Source organism: Phaenicophaeus curvirostris, chromosome 6, assembly GCF_032191515.1.
Source record: "Phaenicophaeus curvirostris isolate KB17595 chromosome 6, BPBGC_Pcur_1.0, whole genome shotgun sequence".
Lineage (NCBI taxonomy): Eukaryota > Metazoa > Chordata > Aves > Cuculiformes > Cuculidae > Phaenicophaeus > Phaenicophaeus curvirostris.
The window spans coordinates 24122745-24138329 of record NC_091397.1 but is presented as its reverse complement, the minus strand read 5'-3'; the positions used below and the strand labels follow the sequence as shown (position 1 = coordinate 24138329).

The following is a 15585-nucleotide window of genomic DNA, read 5'->3' as shown; positions in this document are numbered from 1 at the left end:
GTATTCTGGAGAGGGCACAAAAGTTGTGAGAAATTTCTCTTACACATGAATATCACTGTAAGTTCCTGACACAAAAAATATTTTAAATACACCTTTTCTTTTGAGCTGTTAGAGGGAGTCATGACACACTCAAACCCAGCAGTTTCAGGAATAGGTAGATCACAATGAACAGCTATTTGAGAGCCATCGTCTAGTCTGTTCCAGCAATACCCAGTTTATAAAGCTTTGTATTATATCACATTTGCAACAAATGAAGTTTTTTTAATTGTCATGAACCAGATAAATTAATTCCCTTTGTTCACACCTAAAAAATACTTTTATCTGTAACCTACAGCAGTGTAAAACTGTAATAACATTTTAAAGTTAATGTTTCCTATATTAGTCATTTTTTTAATTGAATGCCAGAGCAAGGTATCCTATGCAGTTTTGAAAGCTCCATCTTTCCTCAGGCTGTAAGGCTTGTTTTAATTATACAGGAGACAAGGATGCTTAACATCTGCTATAAATGGCTCCAGAATGCTTGGAACAATCTATTGCTATGGTCACCCTGCAGCATCTGCCAAAGGGACATGCAATTCTGAACAACAGGCGCACAGAACCTTAAGCAGCAGCAGCAAAACAAATTCCAGGTGGACGTGCCTGATTCATCTATGACAAAGCCACGGAAAGCCAGCTGGCTACTTCTGGGGATTCTACAAGAGCAACTCACAGTGAATGGGATGACCTTTTCCTCCACTAGTACTCCAGCACTCCCCCTCTATCCCTGGGTTACAGCAGGAACAGCAAGTCCAGTTTTTTTGGGTTTGCTCCCTGACAACCAGATCACAGTCCATGGCTGGCTGGCAAAATCAAATGCTGTCTGTGATGCTGTGAAGCCTTGTGCTAGTATTCATTTATGAAGTATAAAAGTAAGCATTTTTGGAAATTCTGTCCCCTTCCCTCTCCAGTTTTTATTACAATTCACAAGAGAATTTGCAGCTACTTGCCTGCAACATTAGGGTGTCTGTAGCAGAAGCACAATGCAGCTGGAGTAGGAATGCTCTGAGGCTCACTTTGTGCCTGATTTAAAGTTTTTACATAAGCATGAGTATAAACTATTTTCCAGTGACAAGATATTTTATATCCATACCTTGGTTACACTGTACTGCTGGAGATTTTACTCAGAATTTGGAAGGTCCTGTATGGTTTTCTGAAAAATGTGGGCCAGTGCCTTGCTGCCAGTAGTAATGATTCACCCACACAATCACATATATGCCAGCATACTAAAAACCTCTAAATGTCACAGTCTTTGTTCTCCTAGTCAAATATTTATTGTTTGGTTTAAACGGTGAAAAGACAATGGAGCACATTTTTTGTGGGCACAGCGTGTGGTTATATTTTCATGTTCTTTACAACAGGAATAAAGCAGCATCACTGCTGAAGAGTTGTCAGAGAAGTATAAACATAAGCAACTGTGCAAGACTTTACTTAACACAGAGGACTTTACTTAGATAATCTCTATATACCTTAGTTAACCTTTATTGCTGGCAGGCAAGAAATACACATACAGGTTTGTTCAAGAAAACAAATTTAAGCTCTAGGCAGATCATTTTGGGAAAAAAATGTCATAATGAAATGAAATTACTTAAAAATTGACAGTCAGTAAAGGGCCAGCATAAAAATTAAATTAAATTAGAATAGCTTGATTTAATTTCTCTAGCTTTAAGTACTACATGACTCTCTTGCTCTACAATGTAATGTTTAACAGACCTGCCTGTAAGAAAATGCTTCTGATCTTTGGAAACTAAACATGTGGTGATTTCTCTAAAGTTTAAGTACCTCTTCATATGTCTGTTTTGTTTTATTAATTATTTTCTTCGGATTCTCCTTTTCATACAATTTAAGTATACAACTTAAAAAGAAAAAAGCTCTCTGCTTCAATTTTTCACAGCAGCACTGCTATGACTTGTTACAGAGACAAACCGTTTTTAGGAAAAACTTATTCACACCTCCCCATCCCTCTTTCAGGAATTGAAAAAGGGAGTTGAAAATTAGTTTCTACCCATTTAGCTCAAATTTATTTCCCTTTTTCAAGTCAGCATTTAGCAAAGTGAAAGCTTGTACTTGTCTCAAAATGTCGCTTACAGACAAAAATGAGGCAATTTATACCAGAGCTTGTAAGTCACAGAACCCCTTGCAATGTCACAGCAATTTATGCCATAGCACTGCATAGCAACTAGTTTTAAAATGAAATAACAGCCTCAGGGAATCTTGCTCTATTGGAATATAGCAAATTCTGGCTTTGCCCAAGTTAGGAAAGGAGACAATAGTTTATAAAGTGAGTCATGTACAAAGAGGTCTGTGCCTCACAAGTCTGTGTTGGTATTCTAGAAGTGCTAGGGTGGAAGAAGATGAATTATTATGGCAGACAATAGGGAAAATAATCAATGAGAAACCCATGAGGGGCAGGGCATTTCAGCCTGACTCTCCAACAGGCTCAGCGAAACCGTTGGTATGGAGAAACTTCTTATTGAGCCTTTAGTCGAAAACTGAGAGAACAGAAGTCAGAAGTCATGATGGTGAAAGCAGCAATTCAAAGAACAAAATGGACTTGGGACAAAAATCATGTGTATATGGTATCCAGACAGACCATGGAATCATAGAATCATAAAATTCATAGACTAGTTTGGGTTGGGAGGGACCTTAAAGATCATCCAGTTCCAAACCCCCTGCCATGGGCAGAGACACCTCCCACTAGATCAGGCTGCCCAAGGCCCCATCCAGCCTGGCCTTGAACACCTCCAGGGACAGGGCAGCCACAATTTCCCTGGGCAACCCGTGCCAGTGTCTCACCACCCTCATTGTGAAGAATTTCTTCCTACTGTCTAATCTAAACCTCCCCCCTTTTATTTTAAAGCCACTCCCCCTCATTCTGTCACGACATGTCCTTGTAACATGGCCCTCCACAGCTCTCTTGTAGCCTCCTTCAGGTACTGGAATGTCGCTATAAGGTCTCCCTGGAGCCTTCTCTTCTCCAGGCTGAACAACCCCAACTCTCTCAGCCTGTCCTCATATGGGAGGTGCTCCAGCCTTCGGATCATCTTTGTAGCCCTCCTCTGGACCCATTCCAACAGTTCCATATCCTTCTTATGTTGAGGATTCCAGAACAGGACACAATGCTCAGGTACAGTCTCATGAGAGCAGAGCAGAGGGGCAGAATCACCTCCCTTGACCTGCCGGCTACGCTTCTTTCAATGCAGCCCAGGACACGGTTGGCCTTCTGAGCTGCAAAAGTGCATTGCAGGCTCATGTCAAGCTTCTCATCAATTAGCACCCCCAAGTCCGTCTCTGCAGGGCTGCTCCAAATCACACTGTCCCCCATCCTGTATTGAAACCACTGAATGCCCCAACCCAGGTGTAGGACCTCATGAGGTTCACGCAGGCCAAAATGAAGAACTGAAGAACTGAATATGTTTATGTAAAGGTTCATCACCTTGTTCAAAGAAAGACATACTTTAACTGTAATGTGTGGAACACATCAACAAGAGATGGAAATAGTGGATCAAGGTGACCTGACCCTAGCGCACAAAATTATTAGACTCAACAAACCTTTGTAACATATGCAGGATACTTTATTAATAAATCATCTCCATGTTTATATTAGTTAAGGAAAAATACAATTTTACTCTCAAGATGTTCGATTCAATTCATCAAAGCATCACACAGAGATTTTTATCATGTATCTACAGTTAACTAAAATATTAAAAGCACTGTTCAGGACACTATCTACTCGACAGGTACTGATTCTTGACGGAGTCTAACTTTTTAATTCTTTTGATTTTTTTTAAGGCTCCTTCATAAAAAAAGGGCTTTCTACGAGCAAGGTCAGTAACAGCCAGTGGCCCTCCAGTTAACAGAGGAGGTGTGCTTTCAATAGTTACTAAGCGACCAGATCCAATCTGAAAAACAAAACAAATGCATTGGTTGACATTCATGTTAGTATTTAAAAATGAGAGTTAAATCATGAACTTTCAAAAATATTATTCAGCTGATGGAGATGCATGCTGAGGTTTCTAAGGTCCACTCTATCCTTTATACTAAATTCACAAATTGTTCCCATCAATACAAAGGAAAAGGAAGAGTGGTTTCAGCAGGTACCTTTATGTACTCTGCTTTTCTGTCTTCATGTCTAGTTTTACGAACAGAGAAAAAGAAAGTCAAGTCTTTATTACAATAGAAGTTTGTTGTGCAATAGTATTTGGATTTGTATATAGTATCAGCCAAAGTTTTTGTCTTCAGAATTTCACTACATATTAATATTTCAAAGAAAGGGAACAGACCCTATTTCTCTCACAATGCAATTGCCTGTAACTACTGCTCCAGGAAAACTCCAGGACTGAAAGGGACATAAACTTTCCAGTCTCATTACTACAGTTTATATTGAACAGGTTCTGGTCTTTGAATAAAAATCCCCGACACCTCTTATCTTCTAACTATGACCTACTAAAATAAACTATGCAACACTCTAAATGTATGTGGCTCAAGTTTGATAACTTGATCTTGATGGCTTTGCAACAACTACCTTAGCTTAATAGTCATCTCTGCCTACTACAGGTGTCTGGTAGAGAGGAGGGAAGAAGATTGTTCCATGAAAAACACTGCCAACCCTATCTACAATGTGTAATTCTTCTAAGCAGTGTACCCAAGGAATTTTAACTGATCTTGCTGATGTTTTCTTTTCCTTAATACACTTACTCTACAAAATGGACAAGTATTTTCTTTGGTTTTGTCTACAGTTTTTGAAATAGTGATTATATATATATAAAATGAAACTATTTTCATGTAAAATCCTCTCCCTCCAATGAAATGAATAATCTTGGCCTGAGGTCCAGGTATTTAAATTAAAACCTAACAATGTATTTCTCTTTACTAACAATTTCCACAATACTCAGGTTTATATCTAAATTTTTCAGATACCTTCTGCAAAATATTGCTGATTAACACTCTCACTGATATATACATATAACTAAATAATTTTTCTAGCCCACTTCATCTTGCATTCACATATGTGTTCCTCCACGTATTTCAGAAGTTTAGAGCAAAAATAACCTCATAAAATCCCAGTTCAGCACTCTGAGACCATCCCCTTGCTTTCTATTAAGCTCCTCCTGTCTTAATCCCATCAAACATGAACTGCCTCTTCTGAGGATGCAGCCACCTTAGTTTCATTACTCATCCATGCCACAGAAACCATGATAATACAACCTTTTGAAAATGGTATCTCATCTATTTTCTTCCTTATCTCTCCTTTACATGTAAGAGTAACTTATAAGCAACCAAGAAGCTATCCCTCCGCCAACAATCCTCCTCGGCTGCGACACTTACACAGAAACCATCCAGCTATCTCAAAAGCAGTTACTGACTGGAATGGAGATTCTCCCACGTCTTACCCCAGCTTGTCAAAACTCCACATCTGAATATGCCATTACGCCTGAATAAGATCTTAACAGTGGTTTTCACTTTCTCACACTTCACTTAACTGATGCAAATGAGAAAAAAAAATATTTTCTGCAGATGCAACACATTTACTAACAAAGAACACCCCTACCAATGTATTAGGGATTGCGCAGATTTAACCAAAAATAAATGAATGAGATCTTGACCTCAGCAAGGTTTTCATGAAAGGGTGTCCCATGAGAAGTACATGTCAAGTAGCACAGGGCCCATCCCACAAACACTTTTTATGGGTAATTTGCAGATCTGAATCTCGTTCTGACCAGCTACCTGCTATCTGAGGATATGCCAGAAAGGTTGCTTTGCAGGAGATACAGATTCTTCCTTACATACTTGGAGCTTGTCAGTATAAACATTATTAAAGAAAGAATAAGCAGCAGCACATATAGAGCCAGAATAAACCCCAAACCACGTACACATGAATGAAAATAAAATGTTGCCATTGGACATTACTTACTGTGGTACCAAGGCCTTTAATTTCAGTAGAATGGACTGGTCCATTTTGAGTCTTTGATTTAGATCTGGAAGCCTCTATTGCTTTTTCCTGAAGCCTTTTAGCTTTCTAAAGATAATTTGAAAACAGGCAAAATTGTTCTAATCAGAATGAATTGCACCATTTGTACTTGTTAGAAAATATATAAACAAAGAGACAGAATGAATGAGGTGATAATTCTATTGGCCTTTAATCGCAAGCACCCTCCCTCTGGTTTGTGATTCTGTCCTGTACTGTGAACCTGAAAAAAGAACAGATTGTCATGGCTTCACAAGGGCTACAAGAGAATGATCGCTTGGGGTGACTTGTGGACTATGTTCTTTCCAGCAACGCCACATATGCTGTTAGCCTTTGTCGCCACCAGAGTGCACTGTTGCCACGTGTTCAGCTACACATAGCTATACAGCCAGTCAGTCCCCGGGCTGTACCGATGCACAACAACCGTAATACCTCCCAGATGCATGACTTCACATTTTCTTTCCCTGAACTGCATGAGCTTTTGGTCAGCCCATCCCTCCAGCTTATCAGCATGTGGATTTCTTCTGCCAGATCAGTGCCATGCATGAATGTGATGAGGTTGCATACTGATCCAATATTGAAGTCATTAATGAAAAAGTTAAATACTGTCAACCCTATAATTAACTCTGAGGAATAGAACTTAAAACTGACTTCTAGTAAAACCGATGACTGCCCTTTGAGCCCATTAGTGCAGCTAGTTTTTCACCCAACCTGTAGTCCACCTGTAGGGGACAATGCCTACATGTAGTTCAGGCCCTATCTCCCCATTTTGGCTACAAAGGTGTTACAAAAGACTCTGCTGAAAACTTTGCTAAAGCAAGGAAATAACGTCCATCTACCTCCTTCTCCAGAGCCAATAATTTTATCATAAAAGGCAACCACTCTGGCAAGGCATGATTTGTCCTTGGTAAATCCATGACAGCCATTTCCAATCACCTTCTCGTCCCTCACATGACTAAAGCAGCTTTTCAGAGACTTAGCTAAAACTAATCAGCCTTCGGTTCTCCAAATCCTTTTTTCTGGCCACTTTAAATTTCTAATTCTAGCACAGATCTTTACCACAGGCCATTGAGGTGCTTGAACATGATGAAACTTGTTCTCTTTTGCGTCTCCTTTGGGAAATGAAGGAGAATCAAATGCAGCTGCCAAGGCATTTCTTTTAAGTGTGATTTCATTCATTTTCCAGCCTAGTCTGATCACCTAACCAGGACTCTAATTAATTTTTTATGTTCTACAAAAGCACGAACATTGCTAAAAGAAGTTCCTTTAATCATAAAACATTTCCCATCATGAAAGATGTCTGTTGCATTAAAAACAGGGAATGAACTATTAGACAAAATAAAGAAAAGAATGACCAGACTTTCAGTTTCAACAATTTCAGGACAAATATTCATATGCATATAAAATATATACATGCATACACATATATATACTTATATATGTATATACCTACACACATATATGTGTATATATACATATACATGTATGTGGATATATATAGGCACATATAACCCTAACTGCAAATTCATAAACAATGTGAATACCTGGTTTGTTACTATTATCAGAAGAGGAAATAATAGAATCATAGAATAGCAGAAGAGTCAGAGACTGCGTAGCTTTGCTGATACATCTTACTGTTCATTCTTCTACTTCTTCCCAACTCCTGCTTGAATATCCTCCTAATTAATTAAGAAATGTGTTTGGAACTTCCCAATTATTATAAATACACTGTGAATGTAAATTTTGCTCCATCACTCAGAGTTCTTACCTTCAATGCCTCATAGTTTGATGTCCGAGACAAGAAATTTTCCCAAGATTTGTTTACTATTTCTTTCTGCTTATGGGTAGCTATGATCTGTAATAAAAACAGAATTCACAAAATGCAATGCGATCCTCTTCTCATGAACTTTCCCGAACTGTTTGCTTGTACTCTTTGGGTAGTATGTTCACGTATGGCCCTCTGGCTACCTCGGCTCATTGTTGCAGCAATGTACTCATTCTTTAAAGACTTATGCACTGCCTTTGAAAAAAAAAAGCCTTATTTTCTCTGCAAACAAATTTTCCTCTCTTCCAGCACAGATGCAGAAAGACCCCCAACTCTTTCTGGAATACTTGCTGTATATTCTCACTCTCAAATTCGAATAACAGAGATAGAATCAGTTGTGGTGACAAAAGTGCAGGTATCATAATGCATGACAAGACCTCAAAAACATTAGCATGAGATTTTAGACAATGGACCAATTGATCTTACTTCTCAGAAAGCAGGAGAGGATGAGACAGTAGATGAGCAAAAATGCTTGCCTTATAACTAAAACTGTAAAATGTCTATACTTGCTCACTGTCAGCACGCTGCAAATCACAGAGCACTACTTTGTGAAGTAATGAAGCTTTGTGAATATTCAGGATGTTATAGCAGAGGCTTACGTCTCATTTTAAGAAGCAGATGTGGTTGCAGCAGGTACTATAAACTGCTATCTGCTACAGATGAACACAGGTGCAATTTACAGTAACAAAACGATCATTTGTCATTACACCATTGTTGATGCATCACTGATGACACTACTTCATTTTTTTCATGTTGCTCTCTAAATACTGGCAGATTATACAAATTGGGAGAACTGAAGTTAGCCTAATTTAATTTAAAGTTAAAATTTTACTTCTGAGACAGATTAAAATAACCTCAAGCAGTGTACACATACAGAATTCTCCACATTATATAATAAGAAAATCTTCATATAAGTTGACAAAAAAGCTTTACATGGCCTTTCCTTGTTTAAATTCTCCTTCCCTTACCTTTGCATAAGTTTTATGCTCCTCTTGGATTTCTTGGCGATGTTGACTTTCAAGCACTTCAGTCTGCAGAGCAGCAACTTTTCTTCCAGTATCTTCTGATAACTGTAAAATAACTTCCAAGGCTTCCTCATCCAGCTCAACAGGCCTGAATTCTTTTAGCTCTGCACAGAGTTCATTCCAAACTTCTCCAACCTGTGTGTGATACTATTTGGTATTTATCTCTTTTTTTTTAGTTCCAATTATTCAAAACAGAATAGAGCAACAATCTGTCTCCTTACTGTTTTGATTCCCAGAATTTTCATGCAAGGTTAGACTTCAGTAAATTTATGTCAAATTAAATCATGATAATCCTCCCTCAGCCTTCCCAAGTCTAAGATTGACTCCACAGAGCAGTAACAGAAATGCTGATAACTACAGAAACAGTACAGATAGCTACAAGATACCAAACTACATGAGTGTTGTGCCCTACTGGCTTCTGTAAAATCTCAAATTGTGCACATTATCTGGGCAAACTACAAAATGAGATACAAATGGAAGTTAGAATTATCAGCTGAAGATCCAGTCTTGCTAGTTCCTGAACACTTCACACTCTCAAACTTTGTTTCTAAGCAGAATATTGGCATAAACTGAAGCAACTTTTGAGCAGGATGGCTCCCACAAAGCTTGTTGTTCTGTTCTTGTTTCCTACAGGCACATCACTCGCAACTTTTAACAGTACGGATGGATACTGCATGTGGGGACAAAGATGGGAAGGCACAGAAAAAATGTTATCAGAAGGTTTGTTTAATGTAATTTTTAATAACAAATTGCTTGCCTCCCCCCGAGCCTGACCTCACCACACAAAGAGGCAGTCCTACTCTCTAGCTCTTCCCGAACTTCTCACTCCTATCCTGGCACATTTCTGTTTCCTGAGCAGGGAAACAGTTAAATATATTTTTTTTTCTGAGTTATTTTCAAGTAGCCTTATTTCCTATGCAGTCACAAACTGGCTTACAGTCTGTGAAACTATAGGTGACTGGTAATATAGGCGACAGTTTTTGAAATTTTATTTGTTTGTAGTATTCTGAGATACAGTTGCTCTTTTTGCAAATGCAAACACAATAGTAGCATTTTCTTCCACAATACTCACTTTAAAGTCAATATAATGCTTTATGATAGCAAGTGTGACAAAATCCTCAGCAGATAAGCCAGGTAAATTTTCAAAACCTGAAGGAATATTAATCATATCTGTATTAACGGCACGATGAATTTATATTCAAAGATAACGTTCTAAAAAACCCTCCTTCTTATTTGTCATATAATCACATGCAAAATCTTCATCACATACACACCATCCAGTCACTCTTCTAATCCTGAGCAGGCTTTTGTTGATAAAAACCCTATTTTCTCTGTAAGAAATTCACTCTATACTAGCTCTTTACTCGTGACTGTCTCCAGTGAACTTCCAATCACTTGGAAAGTCAGGACAATATCACATTTGCTATGCTTCTGTGGTAAGAGTTTGATCTTCCTTTAAAACAGACAAGCAGTTGAGACCACAGGTCACAGTTTCTAAAGAAGCAATTCAGCACAAGGGGAGTTTGCTTAAGGTGTGAAGTAGTCAATGGGAGAATCGTATTACAGGGTCTCCAGCAGTTTATCTCAAAACTGTGTAAAAGTCTCCTCCATCTCATATATTTGAGTCTTGAGCATAACGACTCCATCTTTTACAAAATATGTTTACAATATGTGTAAAATACTAAAGTAGAGAAGTATGGTTGTTGAGACTAAGCTTCATTTTTTGCATCCTGAATGTTAATTATATTTGATTTCAAAAGAAACAACCAACTATATAGTCTAACAAATCTCATTCTAGACTTCATCACAGCATCTGTGCAGTAACTGGGATTGTAGTGTCTATCTATTACAGTATACTCATGTAACTTTTTGAACTTAAGAAATACCATATATAAACATAATTAACACTAGTTTTCTAGATGACCATGTTACAGGCTGTTATGGAGCATGACTACAGTAAGAAGAAGATGCTGAGAAAAGACTAGAAAAATCTTTTTATACTTTATAATTCACTTCCACATCATTTTAGTACTTCACAGGAGTCATTACAATGTATATAACTAAAATAAAAGGTATGTGAATATGGAAGAAAGCTGGAACAAAATCTCATGCCTTTTTGCTTTAATAAAGAATTTAACTGTGATCCTACATTTAACATAGTTGCACTACTAAAAAAAATTAGTAAGAACCTGGGTTACAGAGGAAGAACTAGCTATAGTTTATTAGAAAAACTAAGGATGTTTTCATCCAACTGGTTCCCTAGGTTACCCAGGGAACTGGTCAAAGTAATCTCAGAACAATTACTGATCATTGTTGAACCTGTGGAGGATGGACTTGAAAAAACAAATATAATGCCTATCTTTAAAAGGGGAAAAGGAGAAGCCAGAGAATATTGGTTCAGTTTACTTCCTGAAAAAAGACTGAAACAAATAATCAAACAATATTTATGCAGTTAAGTGGTAACAGTGAAAGCATTAATATCCAACATGAATTAGAAAAAACAAGGCATGTCATTTGACCTAGGTTTTGCCTACAGTCAGATAAGAAATATTCCAGATGTGGAAGAGTTTATCATGTATTTTGACTTCAGCTGAGGTTTTTAGGCAAAGGAAAATAAGTATTCATATTCAGTGCAAACAACATAGAATTAGGAGGGACTGCAGCATTTTGAAGGAAAATATTAGAACATAAATTAATCTTGCCCATCTGAAAAATTATCTAAACCCATAGAACTTAATTCAGTAAGGACAAATAAGAAGTTCTAAATCTAGGAATAGTCATCTATACAAATCCAGGATGGTAAATGACTGTACAAGATCCTAAGTCAAATGAGCAAACAACATCATACCACTGTAAATACATCAATGGTTATATTAATGTCAGAATGTTTTTTTACGACATGAATACAGGAATGTAGTTCTATTTGGCTGTGAGGCTTTTACTGGAATATTGTGTTCAGTTTTGGGACAGGACAGATCAAGAAAAATGTGAACCAATTGGAAAGACTCAAGAAAAATGAGGAGAATAGAGGTTGTGCTAGAAAATGAGATCTGGGAGTAACATCTGCAGAATTTCTTCTTCATCTAGAGAAATAAAATTAAACATAGAAGTATTAAAATATGTGAAAGAGATACTGTGTGTGGGAAAACAAATTACAGAAAATTTCAAGCAAACTTCATGCTTAGTTGCAGGAAACTCTTCCTAATGGCACCAGCAGCAAGATACTGGGGTAGCCCTAAAATCCCAATCAATAGGGACTTTTAAGAACAGATGAGCGAGCACCGACTAACAGACTATTGATGCATCTCAGAGTTTCCTTTGACCTTTTTATGACAGTGTCTTTATAACTATTGGGCTATATCAGTCCAGTATAAAGGCAGTTAAGTCCAAGATAAGGGCAAAGGAGTTCAAGAAGGACGAACATTCTTCAAGGAGGAAGACTTAGAAACACAGACTTAAAGTTCTGGCAGGAACTCAGACAGAAAAGGAGAGCCTATGGCCTTTGGAAAAAGGATCAGGCAACTCAGGAGAAGAAGGATGTTGTAAGGTTTCACAGGAAGAAAATTAGAAGGGTCAAAGTCCAGCTAGAACTTAATCTGGATACTGAGGACAATAAAAAATATTTCTATAAATAGATCAGCAGCAAAAGGAGGGCTAAGGAGAATCGCCACCTTTTAGTGGATGTGGGGGGAAATATAGTGACAAAGGACAAGGAAAAGGCTGAGATACTTAACCTTCTTCACTCAGTCTTTATTAGTAAGACCAGTTGTTCTCTGGGTATCCAGACCTCTGAGCGGGAAGGCAGGGACACTGAGCAGAATGGGACCCCCAATATCCAAGGGAAAATGGTTAGTGACCTGCTACACCACCTGGACATGCACAAGTCTATGGGGCTGGGGATAAATAGCTGGAAAGCTGCTTAGTGGAAAAGGATCTGGGGGTGTTGGTCGACAGCTGGCTGAATATGAGCCAGCAGTGTGTTCGGATGGCCAAGAAGGCCAACAGCATCCTGGCTTGTATCAGAAACAGTGTGGCCAGCCAGAGTAGGGAAGTGATCATTCTCCTGTACTTGACACTGATGAGGCAACACTTCAAATCCTGTGTTCAGTTTTGGGCCCTTCACTACAAGAAGGATGCTGAGGTGCTGGAGCACATCCAGAGAAGGGCAACGAAACCGGTGAAGGGTCTGGAGAACAAATCTGATGAGGAGCAGCTGCGGGAACTGGGATTGTTTAGTCTGGAGAAAAGAAGGTTGAGGGGAGACCCTACCACTGTCTACAACTACTTCAAAGAAGGTTGTAGCAAGGTGGGTGTTGGTCTCTTCTCTCAAGTAACAAGTAACAGCATGAGATGAAGTGGCCTCAAGTTGCAGTCGGGGAGGTTTAAACTAGATATAAGAAATATTACTTTATTGATTGCCAGTGAACAAATTGATTTTAATGACAAATACAACACTTGTCTTACCTAGCTTGCACAATAATAAGAAAAGTTTTGCCCGTATGCTTTCTGAAACTTCCATGATAGCAAAACTGGGACAATTGGAAGGCAGAGGGGTGACCTCTTGCTGTTTCTGGAAGCTGCTAGCAATAGGTCTCTTCAAGTCTAACAATTTCAAAATACAAAAGAAGAGTGAAGAATGAGAATGTACATTCCCAAAGCTATTAAACTTAGAGGAAATGCTATTTATGTAGTGAAGTATGAGTATCTTTACCATGCAGCTACAGACATATTCTTTTCTATAATGCCTCCTCTGAAAGAAGGCAGTTCCATCTTTGTGGACACTATGTAAGTAATTTTGATAGTTTGGCCAAAAATTTGAACATAATTTGGGCCAGAAAATATCAATTAGCATTACTAAATATTTGTGAGACCACAATACTCTCCTTGCTTCTTTTTACAACATACAACAAAGCACAGTGTAATTTGTGTAGGAAATTAAGTAGTTTAACTGTCCAGCATTAGAGAAGCTGTTCAGGATCAGATCATTGTTATGTTCACCACTGGCTTCATTCCCAGCGGATGCAGAAAATGCCATGTAGTGGTCAGACTCTAATGAAACAGACATAAGGTATTTTGGGTTTGCTAAGAATTACAGCATAAATCTATAAATACTGTAATTTACTTTCATAAAGATCCAGACTGCAAAAGCAAATACTGTCTTTGTTTTGCTTTGTTCAACTGAACTGCTCAGTGTTTTACACGCATCATAAAACTTACCAACAATCCTTCCATACCGATCACGTTTGAGTCCAAGCTCCAACTCCTCCTGTCTCCATAACTGTATTAGAAGGTTAGCTGCTGTTTGATCTTTCTCCCCTCGCCAGATATTGATGTGCAGAGTGGTTTTAAGGTTATCACAAAATTCAACCAAGATTCCAAGAATCACATTGTACAGGTTCTTTTGCTTTAACTTGGTGAAGGGAAAGGATAAAAATGTTTTAAACTGTTCAAAAGACAGTGATGTATACCTTCAAAAATCCCAGAGGAATTGTGTACTATGTAATCAAGTAACTGTAAGCTTTTCATCAGAACTATTTACACAAAACTGGTGTATAAACCTGTAAATCTTTCAAGTTTCTGGAATTCTGTCATGCAAAATTCATCATCTAAGATACACATACCTGCATGTAGAATTATATTACAGGATTTGTATGGATGCCTCCAGGCTCACATGCTGTAGACTGTACAACTACCAAGTTCTATTTTTGTAAAAAAACAGACTCTGAAGGCAGTGGCTGAGCAGTACCACACAGCACTTGCTCTATTTCTCACCATGTTCTCACTATGTTCTCACCATGAGAGTCGTGAGACACTGGAACAGGTTGCCAAGGGAAGCTGTGGATGCCCCATCCCTGGAGGTCTTCAAGGCCAGGGCAGCCTGACCTAGTGAGGTGTCCCTGCCCATGGCAGGGGGGTTGGAACTAGATGATCTTTAAAGTCCCTTCCAACCCTAACTATTCTATGATCTTGTGATTCTATTTTGTAACCAGATCTTTGAGTAGTAGCGGAGGGCAGGAAAGGCTCTGCAGCCTTGCACTGCAAAGGCATCAGAGGCTGGTAGCAGGACCAGCAAGAATGAGGAGGGAACTAAACAAGGAAGGTGCATGCTTATCTCCTGAGGGGTGAAATGCCTGTGCCAGCATTATGTTCAAGACCCACAGAAGCAACTACACATATTATACAAAAGGCATATACAAAGTAGCTTTAAACATCAAAAACATTTGAAGTCTTGAAGTGTGTCCTAACTCTGCTCTTACTAACTTCAATATAAAGAAAGAACTGAGGTACTTTTCTAAAGAGGGAGGTCATTGAAAATAAAGAGTATAGTTTGAGATTTCTTTGGAAAAAAAGTCTATTTTTGGTAAATTTAAAACTCCATCTGTCAAATACTTACTTAAACAAAGATACATGGAAAATTTATCCAATAATTTCTGAGCAGATATCCTGATGTTTGATTACCTTCCTTTTTCAAGGAATAACATATGCTGGTCTGTTTGTAAGTATTATAAGAGTTTTAGGAGATACTATAAAAAGATGCAGTTTTCCATGTTGTTTTACTACTCTTGCATTCTGAAACAACAATAAATATACCTACTGCCAACAAATCCAGAAGGAGAAAAATGCCCTGTTTTTCAAGAAAATAATCCTCTGCTTTGCAACATCCAATGACACAGGACCTTAAACAGAAATAATTTCACTGTGTAGAAAAATATTTGTGCTTTAGTACATTC

The 15585-nt window shown here is 38.2% G+C and overlaps 1 protein-coding gene across 2 annotated transcripts in view; it reads right to left on the bottom strand.

Moving 5' to 3' along the window:
• LOC138721971 (GTP-binding protein 10-like) overlaps window positions 1–15585 on the bottom strand; it is a 60183-nt gene that overhangs the window by 26337 nt on the left and 18261 nt on the right. Inside the window, exons 16-23 of one of the 2 annotated variants that reach the window (XM_069859613.1) lie at window positions 15450–15531; window positions 14072–14264; window positions 13319–13456; window positions 9927–10003; window positions 8798–8989; window positions 7773–7859; window positions 5951–6055; window positions 3414–3938 (exon numbers count right to left, since the gene is read on the bottom strand). In XM_069859613.1, coding sequence (XP_069715714.1) covers window positions 3762–3938; window positions 5951–6055; window positions 7773–7859; window positions 8798–8989; window positions 9927–10003; window positions 13319–13456; window positions 14072–14264; window positions 15450–15531 — 1051 coding nt within the window. In that variant the 3' untranslated portion in view covers window positions 3414–3761. Of the gene's footprint in view, window positions 1–3413; window positions 3939–5950; window positions 6056–7772; window positions 7860–8797; window positions 8990–9926; window positions 10004–13318; window positions 13457–14071; window positions 14265–15449; window positions 15532–15585 lie in introns of those variants that run through there. The other variant, XM_069859612.1, reaches the window with a different exon arrangement.